Source organism: Antedon bifida, chromosome 3, assembly GCF_963402885.1.
Source record: "Antedon bifida chromosome 3, ecAntBifi1.1, whole genome shotgun sequence".
In the NCBI taxonomy this organism is placed as follows: Eukaryota; Metazoa; Echinodermata; class Crinoidea; order Comatulida; family Antedonidae; genus Antedon; species Antedon bifida.
The window spans coordinates 27,724,217-27,744,070 of NC_136228.1; the positions used below are offsets into that span (position 1 = coordinate 27,724,217).

A 19,854-nucleotide genomic window follows, 5' to 3' on the forward strand; every position below is an offset into this window, starting at 1 on the left:
GAGGACACTTTGTTGGGGTCTGAAATATAATACTGATAGATTTTGTAATGGCTAATAATATAAACAAAGATTTGTATATTTTTATATATTTATTATTCACTTACCAAGTCTTATATAATTCACACTAATTTATTTACATCATCATACAAATAAACATATTCTTTATTTCAATTCAGATATTTGTCACTGTTAATTAGGGAATAAGTACTGTTACACCCTATATAAAACATGATCACATATACATGGTTATATATCCCTCAGATATAAATAAAATAACTCATTTCTATTCCAGTATTGAGATAATAATAATTTATAAATGTTTTATTAAGTGTATCCTTGTTATTTGATTGGTTGATTATGTATCACATGCTATGGATTATTTTAATCCATCCTCACAAGTGGGTGGTACACATTGCACGTTCATGTATTTGTATTCAAATTTGGAGAATGTTGGTGACTGAAGACCATTCTGTAGAGTACCCTGTTCCGAGCACATCCAATTAATGGGCCTGGGGCCTTTCAACACTCAAAATTAAGTTTAATAATTAATGTTTTGCCTTTGTGAAAATCATAAACATTATTTAATATATAACACATACTAATTAATTCTACAGTTTAATCAGAAGTAATATTTTAGAAAACTAGGACACAAATTTGTAAAAAGGGTACATTAAACATATAAACATATGTTAAAGGGTACATTAAACATATACACATATGTTTTATCGCTATAATGTAATGCATTTAGGACTTTTCAGATATATCTATGTATATATTTTCTACAAATTACAATTGAGGAATGTATAAAAGCAAACTAGTACAGTATAACACATTTCTTTTGTTTGCATTTAAAATGAAAGCTAGGATAAATAAAAAGTAATGAAAAAAAACAATTCTAGAAAATCAGTACCAATCAGTATCAATCATGTACGGTTTGGACACAACACACCAACATTTTGCAGTAAAACATGTACCAATACCCTCTACAGATGTTCATCTATGTAGTTTATATTTTGACAATATATATCGTAAATTATGTTTAAGCTTCATCATTCATTCAAAATGTATAATATGCAATGAATATAGGCTAAAATATCCATTCAAATAGCAATAATAAATTATAACATCTTTATAAATAATAATTTTTTATTTTGTATAATTGAAAATTTTAAATTTACAGTGTACTTAAATGGCTTAAAAAATCATAATAACGCCTTCTTTCTTCTAAATAAATTTGAACTTTGACCAGATTAATATTTATATAATTGTACAGACTTGGAACATTAAAATTTGTAAACAAAACATTATTCACATATCTTTATATTTATAATTCAATATATCTATAAAACAAATATTTCAATATACATTACTACGGCAACATAATTTTATTTTCAGTAAATGGCAGTTGCAGATTTTTCCAAAACAAAAAATAAATTATTGCTAAAAGTTCAGGGATGGGTTAAGGAATTTGGTGAGTACCCTAATAATAGACTGGTACAGATGGTTGGGAGAGGAAGGGGGTATACAGGATCCAATGGGGTCTTGCACAGTGGCCATTCAAAAATATTTTAAGGTGTGAATATAGTCTTACCTAATAATCAGTAAATAGTCTACCAATAAAAGGGTGATAAAGTTAATAATTTCAGATTGGCTGTAAAAGAAGGCATTGCGGCCCAGGGCCTTCTCCATCCACCCCTGGAACTATAATTGAAACTAACAAATTCTTAATTTAATTTCTACTTAACATAAAAACAATGTTGTTTATGTTTTACTTTACCGATTCATTTAAAATATGGAACCATCCTCGTAAGCCCTGTTTAAGACTTTGATTAGGTTTTTTAGTTAATCCTTTTGAACTTTGCTAACCCAAGATCTATCCTGGCTAACGCAAAACTTACTGAACCATTTACATGATCTGCGGCCTAGAATGAAGCTTATCATCGTCGATTGCACAAAATGCATTTAATAAATTGGACCGTCCCTTTCGCTTGGCGCCCTAATGCAAAAACTCACTATTAGGTGTTGTTGGATGGCCTCCTGTGTGTTTGATGTTGTTACAAGAAGAATCAAGTCATGTATTGGAGAAATTGGTTTTGCCTGTTATTATGGATAATTTATGAACAAACACTATTGCATATTTGTTATCTAAGAAGGTGTGACTGGTGCTGTTCAGTGGGCCTAGGATGGCATGTTTTCTTCAAGTTGTGGTTATAACGATGGACTAAAGGTACAGTAGAGTATCAAGTCACATAGAGAAAACTTTGCAAATGTTTTGAACATTGCTCATTCATCATTCCCAGGATTATTTGAACACACTGTACCCTATTGCATATTGATAATTTAAGATAATTCAGGCCTATTTATTTAATATTCATAAAAAAATCATTTCACTTATCCTTGATGGCTTTAGACTTTGATATATAAAACATCATCTACAGAAAATTGATTAAACCATTTGGAAATGGCCCATATTCACTATGAGAAATTATTATATTAGCACAATTATTGTATGAACTTTGACACAATACTGCTAGTATTAATTAGTATTAGGAAGGGTTGTACTACTTTACATTCCTTCCTAATATGTAAATACATGGAAGTAAATGATTTATTGGGGCATGACCATCATCAGTTCAAGAGGTCTGTATTAATGTTCTTCAAATATTTCATTTTATCGAGGTCGTCCAGGAACTGCTGGTGGCATTGATTTATTGTCAGGTCGCCTGAAATTAAATGAAAAAATCAGTTTTTAACTTACATTTTATCAAATTTGTGGAAACAAAAGACAGCATAATAAATAATAGTTGACTTCCTTTTTAGCACTACATGTTATAAATGGAACATTGGATTTTATTGAGAGTATTTACTGAACAAAGATGGGTTTAGTTTTTCTAAAGCCTAAGTGTGCTTACTTTGGTATACCAGGAGCTGGTCTATTTGGAACATCTGGCCTTGCTGGTACTGGTCTTGGAGGCTGCTGTTGTCCAGTGGGCCTAGGAGGTGGCCTCCTGCTTACTTGAGGCTGTGGTTGTGACGATGGACTGAAATACATAAAAAGTATATATCAGTTGTCAGTTTTCTACCATGGGCCAGATTGTAATTTATAAATTATCTTGCGGGCCAGAAATAGAGAATGCATAGTGTCTCATGGACTCTAACCCCTTGTTTAACATTATTTTATTTATATTGTTTTAATTTTTTTACCAGTAGCTTTTTGCGGGTCATTCGAAATGCACTCTAACCAAATTTATCCCGCGGACCCTGTTATACAGCAAAATCAATTTTGTTATGCTGTGTAGGTATGACTAAATCCTTCTGACATGGTTTTAGGCTTTTGATTTACTCTTCGGAAGGTGTAGCTACAGTATTTACCCATTTGAGAATGGTTTGATGAGGTCATCGTTCTTAACTGGAGGAGGAAGCGGTGTTGAGATTGTCTTTATACTGACATCACCAATAATTTGTAGTGCCTCTTTTGTTGCCTGATACATCCTGATCATCTCATCCCGACGTTCAGCCTCCTCCGCTGACTCTTCCATCAGGCCATTCTGGTCGCCAGAAGAATACAGATGAGCCAACAACTCTGATGTTATGAATTCTTTTGTCTAGAAAAAAAAAATTCTAATTACTTTCACTTTCTAGGTAATACACAATGAGATCATCTTGGTTCCCACTAGGATGACATGCATGTAATGCAAGTAAATCAATGAATCACAAGAAACAGTTTGGATGATCTGTCACTTATGATTGGTCAAGCATGCTCTGTCCCATGTCATTGTCCAACCAAGACTAAGGAACTGAAAATGAACAATGATGTTATTATATCTATATATATTTATATCCCATTATGTTTTAATAAGACCAAAACAAAAAACTATTATCAATCAGCAAAGTTTGTATACCAGTTTTAATGTGGCAAATAATTATTTTAAAAATAATAACTACTCATTGAGTTTAATTCAACAAAATAATTTGTTTCAAAATAATTAAAAAGATAATAACTGCAAAGTCAGACACTAAAAAAAAATATTTAAAAATACATACAGAAATGCTATAGAAACAAAAAATATCATAAAATGATATTGAACCCTTAACCAGAAGATGTTTTGTGTGTAATGCCAATGTTTTAAATCTAGATCGCTCTATTTTAATACATTTAAGGAGCACAAATGCTTAAAGAGATTAAATAATCCAGAATCCAATAAAACTTACATCATTAATCATAAGGAACATAAGAGTTTTGGGCACGAGATCTCGAACCTGTTTGCTGACAATTTTCATGTACGATTCCACTAAATTCCGTATTGTTTCCACCTGTCTCTCTAAGATAGGATCCATTGAACCGATGTCACCTACTTGCTAAAAAAAGAGAAGGAATATAAAATTGCATTTTTGGTTATTATACTACAGGACCAATTAACAAATATTTCCCTTGTTTATATTACAGGAAATATGGGTGTCCAATGAATTGAAGGTGTCCCCTGAATAAGGGGTGGGGGAGGGGTTTAATATTAAATATGTTGATTATGAATTTGAAGTACTTACTGCTGAAGTTTGTGTATCGTCATCATCATCTTTTATGGTTTCTGGATAAACGCCTGCTCTTAAGAACGATGCCTTCCAACTATCAACCTCTTCTTGACTCTCGCATGATAATTCTAATTGTTTATAATCCTTATATACGTTCCTAAAACAATTAAAATGTAAGCATATAGTAACTCAGTCAAGGCAGGGGTGCCGTTTACCAAATAGCAATATTGGCATGTGTTTAAGGCCGAATCGCTCCAAGTTCTGGTGGTGGAACAGGTCTTCTTGGATAAGGACTAATATAAAGCGTGTACAGTGTACAGTTTGTCCATGTGCACTTTAAAGAACCCAGTTCATCAATCGAGACGAGTAGAGAGTTTTTACCCTGTTGAACTGGTTCACAAACACAATATTTCAATTGAACCATTCTTCGTCAGGAAATCCTGGAATCACCACTGATTCCTAAAACCACAATAATTGTTCAGAAATATGACAAAGTACTGTACGGCTAGATCATATATAACTTATCATAGAAAAGTATATTGTTAATGTAGAATTTAAATAAAAACTACCTTTGATCTGGGTTGAACAGTGCAAATGCATGTTTCTTTGATAAAAATCCTTGTTCTAAATCTTTTAACTTTAAATTTTCCAATGGAAGATAAAATTTCTTTTCTTTTTCCTAAAAAATAGAAGATTTGTCAGTAGAAAATGAACAGCAGTTTAATAGTGCCACTTCAGATTGGTGCTTTTATACCTATTCCAAGGTTATGGGTTCTAATCTAGACTATGTACCAGAATTTTCCAGATTCAAATTTATTAGGTGTGAATGTACACTATAGGAAGGTTTTGTGATAAATTTAAATGAAATAAATACTACTAATAATAAGTAAAATACAGGATTTCATGATTCACTTATATTATTATAACAGACCATTTATACATGCATCCATTACACAATGACCGCAACTATATGGGCTCTGTCTACACTCAAATTTTATGTGATATGCCCATATATGGACATGATGATGTCATATCACTACCATATTTGGGCATATCACTACCATATATGGATCACACCTAGTTTGATAGTGTAGATAGAGCTTTAGGAAGGTTTTAAACTACATTTAAAACACTCTAAACACTTGCTAGTGCATACATATGAACAATGTCTTTAAAAATGCTTAAATATAACAAGCAAACTTACTTCATCATCCTTAAACCACATGACATTTTCAGCAGTGAGGACAAACCAATAGTCACGTGAACCACCTTTCATAAAACTGATGTTGTGCAAACTAATCCATCCTTTGCGAATAACCTAGTGAGAATTAAATTTAAAAACAAAATCAGTTTTGGTAATTACATAGATAAAAAATAAGATAATAAACTGTATCTGTAAATAATATTTTCTAAATATAGAATATAGGTGGCACGTTAGCTGGTCAGTTGACTTCCTTGGTTATGCATTTTTTCCCCAACATGTTAAGGCAGAAATCATGATTAATGCACGAACATAACTATTTTAATTTTTTAAAGAATTACTAGATAGCTTACATATACCCTAAATATAACTTACACTAAAATTGGAGAATTAAATATTTGCAATACCTTTTTTCATACAAAAGAAATAGTTAAATAATCATAAGAATACTGTACTAAATAGACAATTTGCAATTATATATTGTTTATATAATTATTAAGAATTAGATATAGTGCAAAGCAGTTTAAAAGCAAAATAAAAACATCATGAAATATAAAGTGTAAGTGAAGAGGTAGTAAAAAGAGTCCACACAATTAACAAATGAAAACAAGGGTGCCACAACCAGCCTCCATTAGGAGCAAACATTTAATCAAGTCTTAGTAGATGGAATTTAAGGTTTAATCGTGAAATAATTGAGTACAAAGGTTGCTTTACATTTTTGACTTCTATTTGGTGTAAAGAAAAAAAGTCCAGAAAATCTAACCTTGCCAAGAGGTCATTTGAGGTCACATTAGGTCAAATTGCTGATAAAGCCAGAACCCCAGTTTGCTGTAAACTATTTTTTTTGACATTTTTAGGTTTTATAATATAGCCTGAGAGAATTTCCCAGAACATTTCTGCTTTATCTACAAGTTGGTCAAAATCTGTTCAGCAGTTTTTACATAATTTGGGTGACAAGCAAACAGAGTGACATCAAGGTAATTTTATAAAATAATAATGCAGAAAAGAATAATAATCAGAGAATAATTGAAACTCAAGTGATAATATTATTGATATTATGATTCACTGATCCAGTAGTAATACATACCAGTTAAATAGTTTAATACACCAGCAGGCGTGTCAAATGACACAGCAGAGGCAATTTTTTATTTTTTTTAACACAATAACTGCTCAATTACACATTAATCAGTGCTAGTAATAATTGGAATTAGTACTAAGCACTTACAATATAATATTATTCATATTACTTGTTAAATCTATTAAAATAGTTTTATATATACAGTACAACTCCTATTAAGGGGACACCCTTGGGGCCTTACAAATTGTTTCCTAAAAATAGGGTCGGCGGTATTATTCAAAACATATTTACATACATATTTCTCCTTGCAAAAGTGTTCCCTTAATATATTAAGTGTTCCCATGAAATATGATGTGTTCTGATTTTTTTTTTAAGTGAAAATTAAATTCCTACAATTATTAATTTGTTTAGTTTAATTAAAATTATTAATTAATATTGATTTTTTATTTTATTCATCATGGTACATAAATTACAAAATATTGCCTTCAAAAAATAGCACAAACCATTTTATACATACAAATAATATTTTCCAAAGCAAATAAATTACATTGCTAAATAGAAAAGGGTATAAAGGCAAAACATTCAATTCATGTAAGACACATAATATTAGTTTACCAATTTTCCTCTGTCTTCTTTACATTTCTTAAATCAAAAAGGAATAATCAATTTTAAGAGGTTTTAAAATATATTTGATTGTATGGAAGTGTATTTAAAAAAAAAGTAAATTACAAACCAAATGAAAAAATAAAGATTAATAAAATAAGACTTTGAATAGGCCATTTTGCAGTTTTTAAAAAAAGTTATTCCCTTCCATAGAAAAATAATGATTTCATTTATTAAAAAAAAAAAAAATAAACGTTTAAATTTATAGATTTTTCATGTAAATTATCAAATTCATTTAGTCAAAGTGAATAACTATAAATATGACATTAAAATGGCATATTGGAAAAAAACCAATAATAATAGTACATTTTTTCTGGGGGCTAACTATCTGAGTTATAAATCAAATAATTAGGGATTTATGTGATGATATGACTCAGTAAATTTAAACGACCTTTGTTGTTCAGTTAAACCACCCCTACCTTAGCAAATTACGCTCATTAAAACTAACATTATAGCTCGGATAAGTTGACCGAGTGAGAGGAATTTGCAAAAGTGTTTGCACTAGACTTTTTCTGCTTGGTTTGTTGACTGAACGAGGATTTAGGTACATTGTAAATTTGTTTTCCATTTTTTGTTAAGAATGAAATGATACCAGCATGGAAATACGATGTGTAGAATATACCTGAGTGAGTGAGTGAGATGCCTGTAGACCCTTCTTGGTTGTAGGTCTCTTTCTCACGGCTTGTGCGCTGATGTGTGTAACAGGTTAATAAACCAAACAAAAAAGAAAATAAAGCATAGAAAGTGCAAAAAGGGTGAAGTTATTAACTTTTGGTTTTGTTGGATTGAATGAGAAAAAACCTATTTTAAAGTTATGTTTTACTTGAATTTCATCCAGTGTAGTGTTGTTAAGGAATAAAGGACTGTCAACAACTCTGGAAGGGGGTAAAAGTTGTCCCATGTAATTAATTAAAATCAGGACACAAATTGAAATAAATTTATGAAATAAAACCTGAATTTTCAGAACTGCTGATAAATGGTAGTTTGGACAGCCAAAGGTAGGAATTTTTCAATCAATCCAACAATCCCCGAAAAAAAGAAGAAATTAGTTATGAATAATTATTTGCCGTGCAAAAATCCATAACATTATTACAGCCATGCTTAATATACCTGATTTCCAACACCCTTCTTCTCGCCTGAAGCTTTTTTTTTACCTTGTGCACTGAAAAAGTCATTCAGGATATGGAGATAAAAACACATTTAAACATAACAAATATGAATTGTTTCTGACATTATTCTCAGTTGATGTTATTGCAATAAACCTGTAACACAACAATCTATTGTTTGTCCAAAATGTGTAACATTTTATTTTTTATAACATTGTGGGATAGAATAGAGCCAATGGGCAAGGCCGTTCTGTATCAATAAAGTACTGTAGCATGCCTTTAATATGATGGGCTAATTAGCCCAATGGTTGATAAATAAATAAAAAGATAAACAAACATTTTAGTAATTGATTGAATTGATAATAAAAAACAGAGAATTTTGGTTTATATGGCCAAGTGGTTTAATGATAAAATTTGTAACAATTAGGTTTTCATGTAATAAGATGTGGTTCAGAAGTCCTCTTTTTTCCTTTCTTAAATTCTTTATTTATTATGTTATTGATCAGAAGTAAAGATTGAATTGAAAAAACCACCTTAACAATCACTGTGAGTAGTCAAATGTTGGGAATTATATAGCAATTTTTAAAGCTTTTAAAGTTTTAATTAAATGAACATACTTGGCAAACCCAATAAAATCTTCATGATTTGTATTCATGTAGGAGAGTTGGATGTCCAGAAGAACCAGTACATTATCTTTCGTCCGCTGTTCTCGTTCACGTACGTGTGTTGTTATAATGCGTTCTGTTTCTTCTCGTAGCCTTGGGTATCTTGCCATCTACAATCAATAACAATATAAAAGATATAATTAATAGCTGAATTTACAAGACATTATTGAAAAAACCATGAGAAAATTATATGTTTGCAATAATACAGTGTTGTGTAGAGTTTACTTCTGGCCCATGGTTGCTTAGTTTAAATTTTGAGGATCAGAAGTTTCTTCAGTTTTTAGTATACAATATTAAACTTTATAATTTAATCAAATAATTTCACAAGTCTGATATGGCATGGCAAGGGATCAGACCAGAATGTGAGAGCATGGGACCTGTCATATTGACTGTATCCATTGGTAAGTTAATTTACTCATTGCTTCCATCTAATCCTTCGAATGAGACATAAAGCTGTTTACATACAGTGTACATATTATTTCACAGTGTGCTGATCATGATAGGCGCTGTACTGCCAGCTATCCCAAAATTTCGGCAGTTTCTAGTACAGCATGAAGATGATCACTGTAAAACCAGAAACTTTTGCGACATGAAACACAAAACGGTTACATCGCCCATTTTCATAAAACTTTCACAAATTTGAAAAATTAGGTACAAGTAAATACTGTATCAATTCATTGTGAGCGCGACCTTTGTGTTACAAAACATGTACACTGTACTAATACAGTGATTTGTGTTGTTTGGATGACCACGCCCAGGTTTCATTGTACAGTACTTTACTCTAACTTAGCAATAAGAATGTGACATCCTTTGTGTTTACCGACGGTACACAATAAAGAAAACAAAAAGCTTTCACTTTATCAGTAGTAGGCACGTGTGTACTGCAAACTGCTTGTACTGTAATACTGTATTTTGCATACTCAATTATTATCTTGAAAATTATTCCCAGCATGAAACTATCGCGAATTTCAATCAGTCAAAAATTCACAAAAGTTTCTGGTTGAGCTTATGGTAATAATATTAAAGATTTAAATACCCTTTCTCCACAGGACCTGACAACATTATTTAGTTCTGTAACTACCATATCCACACACTTGAGGGCAGGCTCTTTTAACCTTGAAATTTGTTTCTTTGTGATGGCTTCAAATGCACTGTCTGGAGTAAAAAGGCCAACTCTGAGGATGAGAACGTCACAATTATAACTATTTATATAACATGCAATAAAATTTGGAACTACAGTACTACAAATTTGTTTAAATTTTTTACCTATATACTTATTTAACAAGCTTTTTTGGGTTTATTTTATACAAACAATTTATTGTCATTGAAACAAACTGAAATCGTACATTGTTGAAGTTAAACAAAAGTTACTGCAGTGAGAAACAGTTTGGCATGATTACTAACTCTCTCAAACCCTGAAACCCTGGGCTAACACAAAATAATTACTTTTCCATAAATTCTGGTATTCCGGTTTTGAAAATTAATTTTAATCAATTGTCTATCATGTTGTTCCTGAAGTATGGCAATTTATGAAGAGACACACCCAAAAATCAAAATGTGGTAATGGCTTCTTAGAGAATTTGAGCGTTAGAGTTGGTCTGCAGCAGTCACCACAGTGTTTGATGTTCTGGCAGAAGCAGTAAAGAAAGATGTGGAATGGAAAGATATGTTAAGAAAGGATGAAAATCGGTTGGAAGGAGCATGATACAACATGAATTGATTGATTGTTTGACCACTTGGAAAAGGAAGAAAATTGACTTCAATATAAATGAAGACAATTAGTAGACAAATATTGAGGATCATTTGGACCTTTCAGAAGATTTTAAGTACAGCTTTGGAGAGTTATGATGGTGTTTTCGGTATAGATGATGATGTCATTGTTTTTTTAATTTGCATGATAGCATACACAGTTAAGTTAACATACATGTTTTGATTTTCATTAAATTATGAAAGCTTAGAATGCAACATCTGGTATATGTAAATATATGTAAATACAGTATAGGCAAATATAAGGTTTAACTCTAAACTTGAAAAGAATCTTACTTTACACCGTGAATATTTTTAATAGTGATGCTGATTTCTCGTCGTAGTGCTTTTTCATCGTATTCCATTTTAGCAATTTCAAAAGGGAAACGTTTATGGAAGATATGGTTGATTTTTGCACCGGCAGATAACTCATCTGTGTCCACTTTATCACCTGACCCTTCAATAATCTTCTCAAAGCCAACACCAAACCCTTGTACCATTCTAATAAAAAAGAATAAACATAATCATGTATTCAGACTCTACTCAAAATTTTTTGTTTTTTATTATTTGTCAATACTCATTACACATTATTTGATACATATATCATAATTTGTTGTTGGGTTAATTAATTTATTGGCCGAAGATTCTAAAATTCCTTTTTCAAATTTAGGTCTATTGTCCATTATAGCGAACTATCATAATTAAATGTCTTTGTGAAAGAGTGCAGCCAATATTTACATTGTTGTATTTCTTCGGCTATTTAAAATAACAGGAGTAATCAGATAGTTACAACCTCCGTTCAACTTACAGCCGATTTTTGGACGTTAAACGTTCTGCAGTACTGTATTATAGAATCTAACTCTTAATATTAACTATTACTACAGTGTCCCACATGGGATGAAGATTGCTATTAGCAGGCACGATACTGCAGGATGTTTAACATCACTACACATGATACTGCTCATGTATCAGGTACAACTTACTGTAGCATTGCTTTTGTTTTCCTTGCTGGATCATCAACATTCATATTCTTAAATTCGGCAACCTCTTTTTCCAGTGATAGCTGCTGTGACTGTAACTTGCTTCGTAGTTGTGGTAACGTGTCACGTATGTGATTTGTTAATTGCTGAAAAAAATTCAAATAATATATATTACTTGAATGAATCGTTTATTAGCATAAATCACACTTTTCAATTGAATCAAATACAAATATGTTCATCACAAATTCAATAAAAATAATACTAATGTACAGAAATGACGAAATGGGGTCTCAACAAACCAGGAAGGGTTGTATGTACGAGACTCCAGATTTTATATTACAGTACTGTGTATATAAGGTAAGACAAAAGTTAAAAAATCATATAGTACAGTAAAATGCGATGTTTAAAGAACAACACATAGTCCCAAGCTTAAAGAATAATGGAAGGTATTCATGTTTAATGCTATCTGGGATAGGATTCTAATTTAATTTATACAACTGTCTCCGAGGGGAAAAGGCCTATGTCGGTTTATCCAGGTAATATACTAGTGAAATTATTATCACTGTGGCAATGATATGGCATATTGTACATATGGAATACATTTTTTAATATGAATGGTTTCATAAAGAGAATTGTAGCTCTTTATACCTGGTTCAGTACTTTCTGTAGATATGGAGTTCCCATCTTATCTGCCAGGTGTCTGTATGAAGCGTGACTTAAAAAAAACTTCCTTTCAGCTGCCAGTGCTGCTTTGATGTCCTTCTGGCCATCGATGTCTTTCTGACTTCTGTTTACAACACCAATGTAACCTTAGGAAAACAAAAATGTAATTGCTACAAATAACATGAAAAGAGATTGTACGTAATACAGTAATACCCTGTAATAATAATAATGGTAGTCTAGTCTTATATACAGCCTAATACAATGTTTCTAAGTGCTTTACACACAAAAATGATCTACACAATATCCTAAAATAACCACAAAAGTAAGATGAAGCAGAGGAACCATTTTCATTTCCCCCGTTCTCCAGCACTTTGAAGCTCACATATGAGAGCTCGTCAGAATAGAGATGTCCCAAAGCAGGTGTTCTGCTGTATTTTCAAAGGAAAGACCCTGTGACAGCAAGAACTGTGATAATAATTAATATAAACACCACATTCTAATTTTTATCTAGTGAGGAATTAGTTAAGGTCAGGAAAAATATACTATCTGGTTCTTGTGAGCAGCTATCCGGATTTAAATAAGATAAACTCATAAAGTCATAATATGTAGGAGGTGTTAGGTTTTCAGTCTATTTTTGTTTGCTCCCTCTTGGCCTTTTCCAGACATAACCTATGAAGACATATAAAAAGGTCACTGTAATAGAAAAATACAATACCTCTTCGTAGTGGAAGTAGTCTGTTTTCTAAAATGTCCCTGGCATCAGTTCCATCATCCATCAAGTCCAGTTTTGTTATTACACCAATTGTACGAGCACCTAAATTAAAGAAATTAATTACATTACAAACAACTTTATTTTTTATACTTTATAAATGAAATATTATTAATGTATATAACTGGGTAAAGTGGCAAGGGTTGGTACAAAATTTGACGAAAATTAGGGGTGGGATTATACTTGGATTGAAATAACAATGGATTTACAAAAGTCCTGTGTCCAAATATAGTCTAAATTAGGGGGTGGGGTTATTCTCGAGCATGGAATTACACATGGTCAAATGCGGTATTAGTTTAAAATACCAGCATGTTAAATTGGTTGGTGACTTTTATACATATGCCTCAGCAAATAGAACTTTAAATTTAATGTGCATAGCCAAAAATAAATCAACACTGATTGCACTATATTTCAACCCCTATCTACAAATGGTATAGCCCACAAGTACTCAATTCATTTCTTTAAAAATTTCCTAAAATGGTGTAAATATATGAGTGCCCACCTGAAGGATCAACCTCTTTAGATAGCTTGAGCGCATCCGAGTTTGCGAGATCTGAATTTGCTGGTGATACAGCAAGTATCAATGTGTTATCTTTTGTTATGAACTCCATCAGCATTCCACGGATCTGCATCTCAATATCTACAGGTTGATCGCCGACAGGGACCTTTGTCATGCCAGGTAAATCAATCAATGTGAGATTTAACACTGAGGAGAAAACAAAGTTTAAAATAATTAGTACTGTATTACCATAAGATAAACTACACACTTTCTGTTATTTGCACTTTGATGATGTTCTGAAACTATCAGGAACAAGTCAACATTGTTCATGTTTTCCCTAACAAGTACTGTAATAGTGAAACAAAACAAGTTTCACATCACTAGTACAGATAACCGTCAGATCATTTCTTTTTTTTACACTTTGGATCATCTTTGCCAATTTCTCCACAATATCCACCAGTAAAATTTTGTTCATAGACGAAAAGAAAAACACAACCTAACAATTTAATAAATATTTTATACTGTATCTTATGACAAATTTTAAAATGAAAATTTACCATTAGGAGAATAAACTCTGAGATTAATTGGTACATTTGATATGCCTTTGTTGGAGCCTGTGATTCGGTCTGTCTCTGCCTCTATTTCTTTTCTCACTTCACCAAAATCTGTAAACTTCTTTCCTTTACAGTGTAGAAACTCAGCATATTCTATAACAATAATAATATGATTATTTTCCTTTGTCAGCACTGATTAGACTAAAGGCTGACAGATTAATTTTAAGGTATTGCATATATTGGTGAATATATCTACTATATTTTGGCCCTTGTATGGTAAATTCAATTATTTTTAGTCGTGTGGACGCGACTCTATAGTTCACTATGTCGGTCGGTCTGTCTGTCGGTCTGTCTGTCGGTCCGGTATCACTATGCATTGTAGCACGTGACTTAATGGCTGTTGGCCTTGTTGGTTCACAAAGACAGGAGTTATACTCAACTCACATAACATCCCCTACAATACATAAGCAAAGATATGAAATATAATTGCAAAGTTAACAGCACGGAAAAATTGTACATTATTTTAAACAATATTGTATTTTTCATATGAATATATGCATTTTTAAATTAACAGCTTGGGATGTGGAATGTTTTCATCTACTTAAAACCCCTTAGAAAGTCAATGACATAATGACATCAACGGCTGTAATTGCAATCTTAAATGATGATCATATTAACATAATTGATTATTTATGATCAAGGATGAGAGAAAGCATTGAAGTAGCAAAGGTTACATATAAATTGACAATAGATGAGGTTGATTGTATCCTGATTTATTATTATTTAATATTACTGTACAGTATTTAACTGTCAAAATACTGTATTTTAAAGAAATATTATCCCCCTGAAAACAATTTTTTTATGTTTGTACTGAATATTTTATTTTAATGTCACATAATAGTTATTCACTTTTAGCAAAGATTAGATAAAAAAAATGTATTTACCTTAAACAACTGTAGTCACTCTTTAAATATTTTACTAAATAGGTTACTTAATAATACAGACAATACAAACATTGAGTAGGGTTTTTTAACTGAATACAGGTAATAATGCATACTGTAAATGGTGATAAGTTTTAAGTTGACTGTAAAGCCTGTTTTCCACTAGGTGAATATTCACGAATTAAACATTCCTAACTTCTGATTTGTTGTGAATTTTAACATAAAAAACACCTTCCGATTCATGCAAAAAAAATTGCCTAGTGCTATGTTGAGATACTGTACTTAGTGGTGGTACAGTATATGGCTAGATAGAACAGGGAAGGTAAAGATAGAGGCTTGATGCTTACCTGCTTTGTTATTGATGAGCTGTAAGATAAGAGGTCGCCTTGTCACAATTCCTGATCCTCGAGGAAGAAAATCCCTACAAAAAATATAAAATCTATCAATATAACAACTGTAGAAATTAGTAAGGTTTGCAATAAAACCACTACTAATCTAGTCCTTTCCTTTATCAGTGTGGTAAAAAGGGTATTTTTACAGTACAGTATGATGAACATTCATTGGTTTTTAATCATTTACCTTTTTAAGATTGATTCTGAACTACTCACATTTTCTGATGGACATCATTGGAAAAAAGTTGGTCAATGTTTTATGCCAGCTTTTAATGTGTTAAATTCTGATGTTCTTTTTAAATATTTGTATTGTATTCACTTCAAAGAATCTAATAAAATCAATCATTCACTTGACCAAATACAGACAATCATGATAATAAACATAGGCTCTGCTAGCTTACCACAGTATAATGTTATCTTTTGTGTACTGTGAATATCTGTCTAGACCGTCCCAAAACACTACTTGCTAGATGACATCATTGTAATTAAACTAAGTAAGTGTCACCATAATTTATTTATTGAACTATGTTTCATGAGGGTAGCCCTTCCAGCAAAGTTTATCGTTCGGGCCCGAGATCTGTATATTTTAAATTACCACTAATTTTGAAAATTGATGCAAGCATTGCACAAATTAGAAACATTATAATTTAAACACTTTTTAAATGAGTATGTTCACAGGAATCCTCAATGGACAACCACAATTTATGCAGCATATATCTGTTATAATAAGCAAGTTTATAACTTAAAAGCAAACATTGTACATTCCATAAATATTTATTATTTAAAATTAATATTTATTACAACTTATGAAGAACATTCTGAGATAAAACTGTAAAGCAAAATCATCCAATTTTTATGTTGTAGAGATAATTTACAATACCAAAGTACTGTAGCTTAAAATAAGAATACTACAGAGAATTAAGAAAACAAATGAATACATTTAATTAGATTCTTGTATAAAGCTAGGTCTACACTACAGTATATAATTTATAAAACAAAAATGTGATGTGTCCATAGTGTATGGACACGATGATGTCATATCAGTACCATATTTGCCCACATCATATTTTTTTTGTCAAATTAGTTTGATAGTGTAGACAGAGCTTAATAGAGCCTATTGGTACTACTTAGCCTTTCACTTCCAAACTACCCAATTGGTATATCTTAATGATCTGTACACATACACAAATTTATATTAAAGAAGTACTGTAATTTCACAATGAAGGAATTCCTGCAGTTGTTGGTACAATCAGCTAATGCTCTGGGGCCCCTTGAGCTCTGGGGCTCCTTAAGCTCTGGGGCCCCTGCGTTTAGCCAGTGAGCACTCATAGCCACTGGGTAAAATAAGCTTACAACTTGAGAAAGTTTTCTGTCAGTGTCATTGTCATGGTGAAAGTTTATTTAGTACAGTTACTACAGTAGACTTTAATTAAATTTAAAAAACACCACATCGGTAAATCATAGAATGTTAGTACTGTATCAGAAAGAAATCTTGATTTAAAATTAAATAAATATAGTTTAAGTAGGTAAATTTGTAAATTCTATTTTAAAACCAGGTCTGTATAAAATGTTAATGTTTTGAGATTTTAGAATCACCATACACATACTGTGTAGATTAAAATATATTTAAAACCTTTTACTCATTGAAATCATATTCTTTAACAGGAAATGAAGACTCCAAATTGGCATTGACGACAAATAAAAGCATAATATCTGCCGTGATGACTGATAAAACCATTGATCTGACGGTAAATTACATCCAACAGCAAGATGATTTTAGTACAGTAATACAATAAATAAAAGTCAAATGATTAACAATATGTGAAATCACAAAAACCCTTCTTGAAAAAGCAACATTTTTTATAAAATGTGAAAAAACAAGCGCCAATACATTAGGGATTAATTCAATGCTTAATTTAATTTTTTTTAAATGCACTTTGTTTTGATTATAAAATATATTTCATTCAAGAGAGAAATGCTAATGTGTCTACACTATCAAACTAGTTTGACAAAAAAGTGTGATATGCCCAAATAAATTAGATGCTCAAATATGGTAGTGATCTGAAATCATCATGTCCATATATGATTATGGGCACATCACATTTTTTTTAAACATAAAGTTTGATAGTGACAGTGTAGACAGAGCTTTATTAGGATATCAATAATGCAAAAGATTTTTTTTGCAGCAAGAGAACCTGGTCTTTTTAATGAAAATACATTCATGACATAAATGTGTGTCATACTTTTAATTTTATAGTTATGAACTCAAACATTCATCAGGAGCATTGATGACAGATTTGTCTAATTATTATCTATAAGTATAATATGTTATTGACCAGCCTAGCCCCTAATCAATTTATTTCTTTAACTAGGCCTAATAATAATATTAATAATAATAAGGGGAAGCTTAATTTAATTAACAGTTACAATAATTTGTGTATTTTCCACTGTAATAAAAACAGAAATCGAAGCAAAGCTAAGCCAGATATCCAGGGTCCTATTTCATGTAATCAAGTTCAAGTGACGCGAAAAACGTTGTCTTACCTGCCTACAAAATTCTCAAGTACGCTACTTTTCCCGGCGCTTTGGCCTCCGACGACAGCTATTTGAGGCAAGTCCATAAACGATGTCATCCCAACCGCCGAAAATGCATCGTGAAGTTTATTCACGATGGGAATAAGGTCTTCCATTCCCCGGTTACCCATCTTTAATTAAACAGGCCAGATGCAACTTTATTTCAATCAAAATTAAAGTAAATAAAAAATATCCAAATTCGGAAGCAATCTATGTTTTGTGTACGCCTTGCACACTTCCTGATTTTTTTTACTTACGAGCATGCGCAGTCCCGAGTACTAAGCAATGACGTAATGACAAAATCTTCAGCGACTGACGATCATTTTAATATCATAATCTCTGATTCATGATCACATTTCCATACCGAGAAAACTTAATTTTAAATACTTTTTATGTAACCAAATTTAGGTGTATTATCATTATAGTATTGCTGTTTCTGGTATAATTTAGATATAAATATATATAATATATATCAAATATCTTAAATTCTCGAGCCTATATAGGCCTACTCATTCATACTGAATCCTTTTTTTGTATTTTCAAAACAATTTTAAATGTAACTGTATAAACATTGTAATTAATTATATGTCTCAACATAAGCTTTTAGCTTTGATTGTTTTCATCTTTTTGATTGTATTTCTTTATGAAATATAAATGAATATCGACTTAATTTAATTGATATTTATTCATTCATGTATATTTATTCGACGAATAAAACGACTCACTTTGAAACGCGTTTATTTATTTCCAAAATACACAATGTGTGTACAAACTCATTATAGAATTCAATTATTGACATGATCTACCGTAGGCCTATTTACCAAGCATTTGATACAATTTTTACTGAGGCTATCTATCACTTCTTGATATTGAATTGCGTTATTATTATCATCATATCTAGCGGATATTTATACATTTTACCATAACTATTACACCGGCCATAAACGCCTCCCCCGCCGAATAAACGCCTCCATCAAATATGATGATTTTTTTTAGCTATTCGAAAAATGATTGTTTCTGCAATGATCACCGGCGGAACCAGGGGCAATGGGCGAGTGGCAACAATATATAAATGTGCAAAGTCAAAAAAATATATAAGAATTAGAGATACTCGAGATAGAATTGAGGGGAGTGTCGAACATTCACGCAGCACAGGACCAAAAAAGTTGTAGTTGTCTACCAACATTCGCCTTTATTTATGCACCCCCTATTGAAAATAAAAAAGTGTCATTCATTTACATTGCACACTCTACTCCATATAATTCCTAAAAATTCCTCACCACAAAAATAACATTGCATTATTTCCCCCCCCCCCCCCCCCCTCCACCAAAAAAAAACTTTCTATGAAAGTAGAATGTCATGACATCTAGTGCCAAATTTTTAATTTCGCTCCCTCCACCCATTGTGTGGGAGGGAGTGTAGGCTCCACTTTTTAGAAACTCCATAAAATTGAACACGGATATCCTAAGTCTTTCTCGTCCTGTCACACACAA

General features: G+C 31.6%; 1 protein-coding gene across 1 annotated transcript; it reads right to left on the reverse strand.

Moving 5' to 3' along the window:
- Positions 1 to 76: 76 nt before the first annotated feature.
- LOC144836868 (dynamin-1-like) lies at positions 77 to 18,587 on the reverse strand. Its single transcript, XM_078691776.1, has 18 exons — positions 18,332 to 18,587; positions 15,743 to 15,816; positions 14,458 to 14,607; positions 13,904 to 14,107; positions 13,348 to 13,446; positions 12,618 to 12,778; positions 11,973 to 12,115; positions 11,287 to 11,490; positions 10,280 to 10,418; positions 9,196 to 9,353; positions 8,583 to 8,634; positions 5,735 to 5,848; positions 5,100 to 5,209; positions 4,546 to 4,687; positions 4,213 to 4,359; positions 3,373 to 3,605; positions 2,913 to 3,041; positions 77 to 2,723 (listed from the first exon to the last, which is right to left on the reverse strand). The coding sequence occupies exons 1-18, from the start codon at positions 18,490 to 18,492 to the stop codon at positions 2,672 to 2,674; spliced, it is 2,472 nt and encodes an 823-aa protein (XP_078547902.1). The 5' UTR covers positions 18,493 to 18,587; the 3' UTR covers positions 77 to 2,671.
- Positions 18,588 to 19,854: the final 1,267 nt, after the last annotated feature.

What these genes read in the sequence shown, in the direction of transcription:
- LOC144836868 (XM_078691776.1), bottom strand. Translation starts at nt 18,492, where the DNA reads ATGGGTAACCGGGGAATGGAAGACCTTATTCCCATCGTGAATAAACTT. An exon ending in AAAACAAAAGCAATGCTACA is followed by an intron (nt 11,491 to 11,972) that starts GTAAGTTGTACC and finishes CTTTTTTATTAG; the next exon opens with AATGGTACAAGGGTTTGGTG. An exon ending in AGAAGGGTGTTGGAAATCAG is followed by an intron (nt 5,849 to 8,582) that starts GTATATTAAGCA and finishes AATTCTCACTAG; the next exon opens with GTTATTCGCAAAGGATGGAT.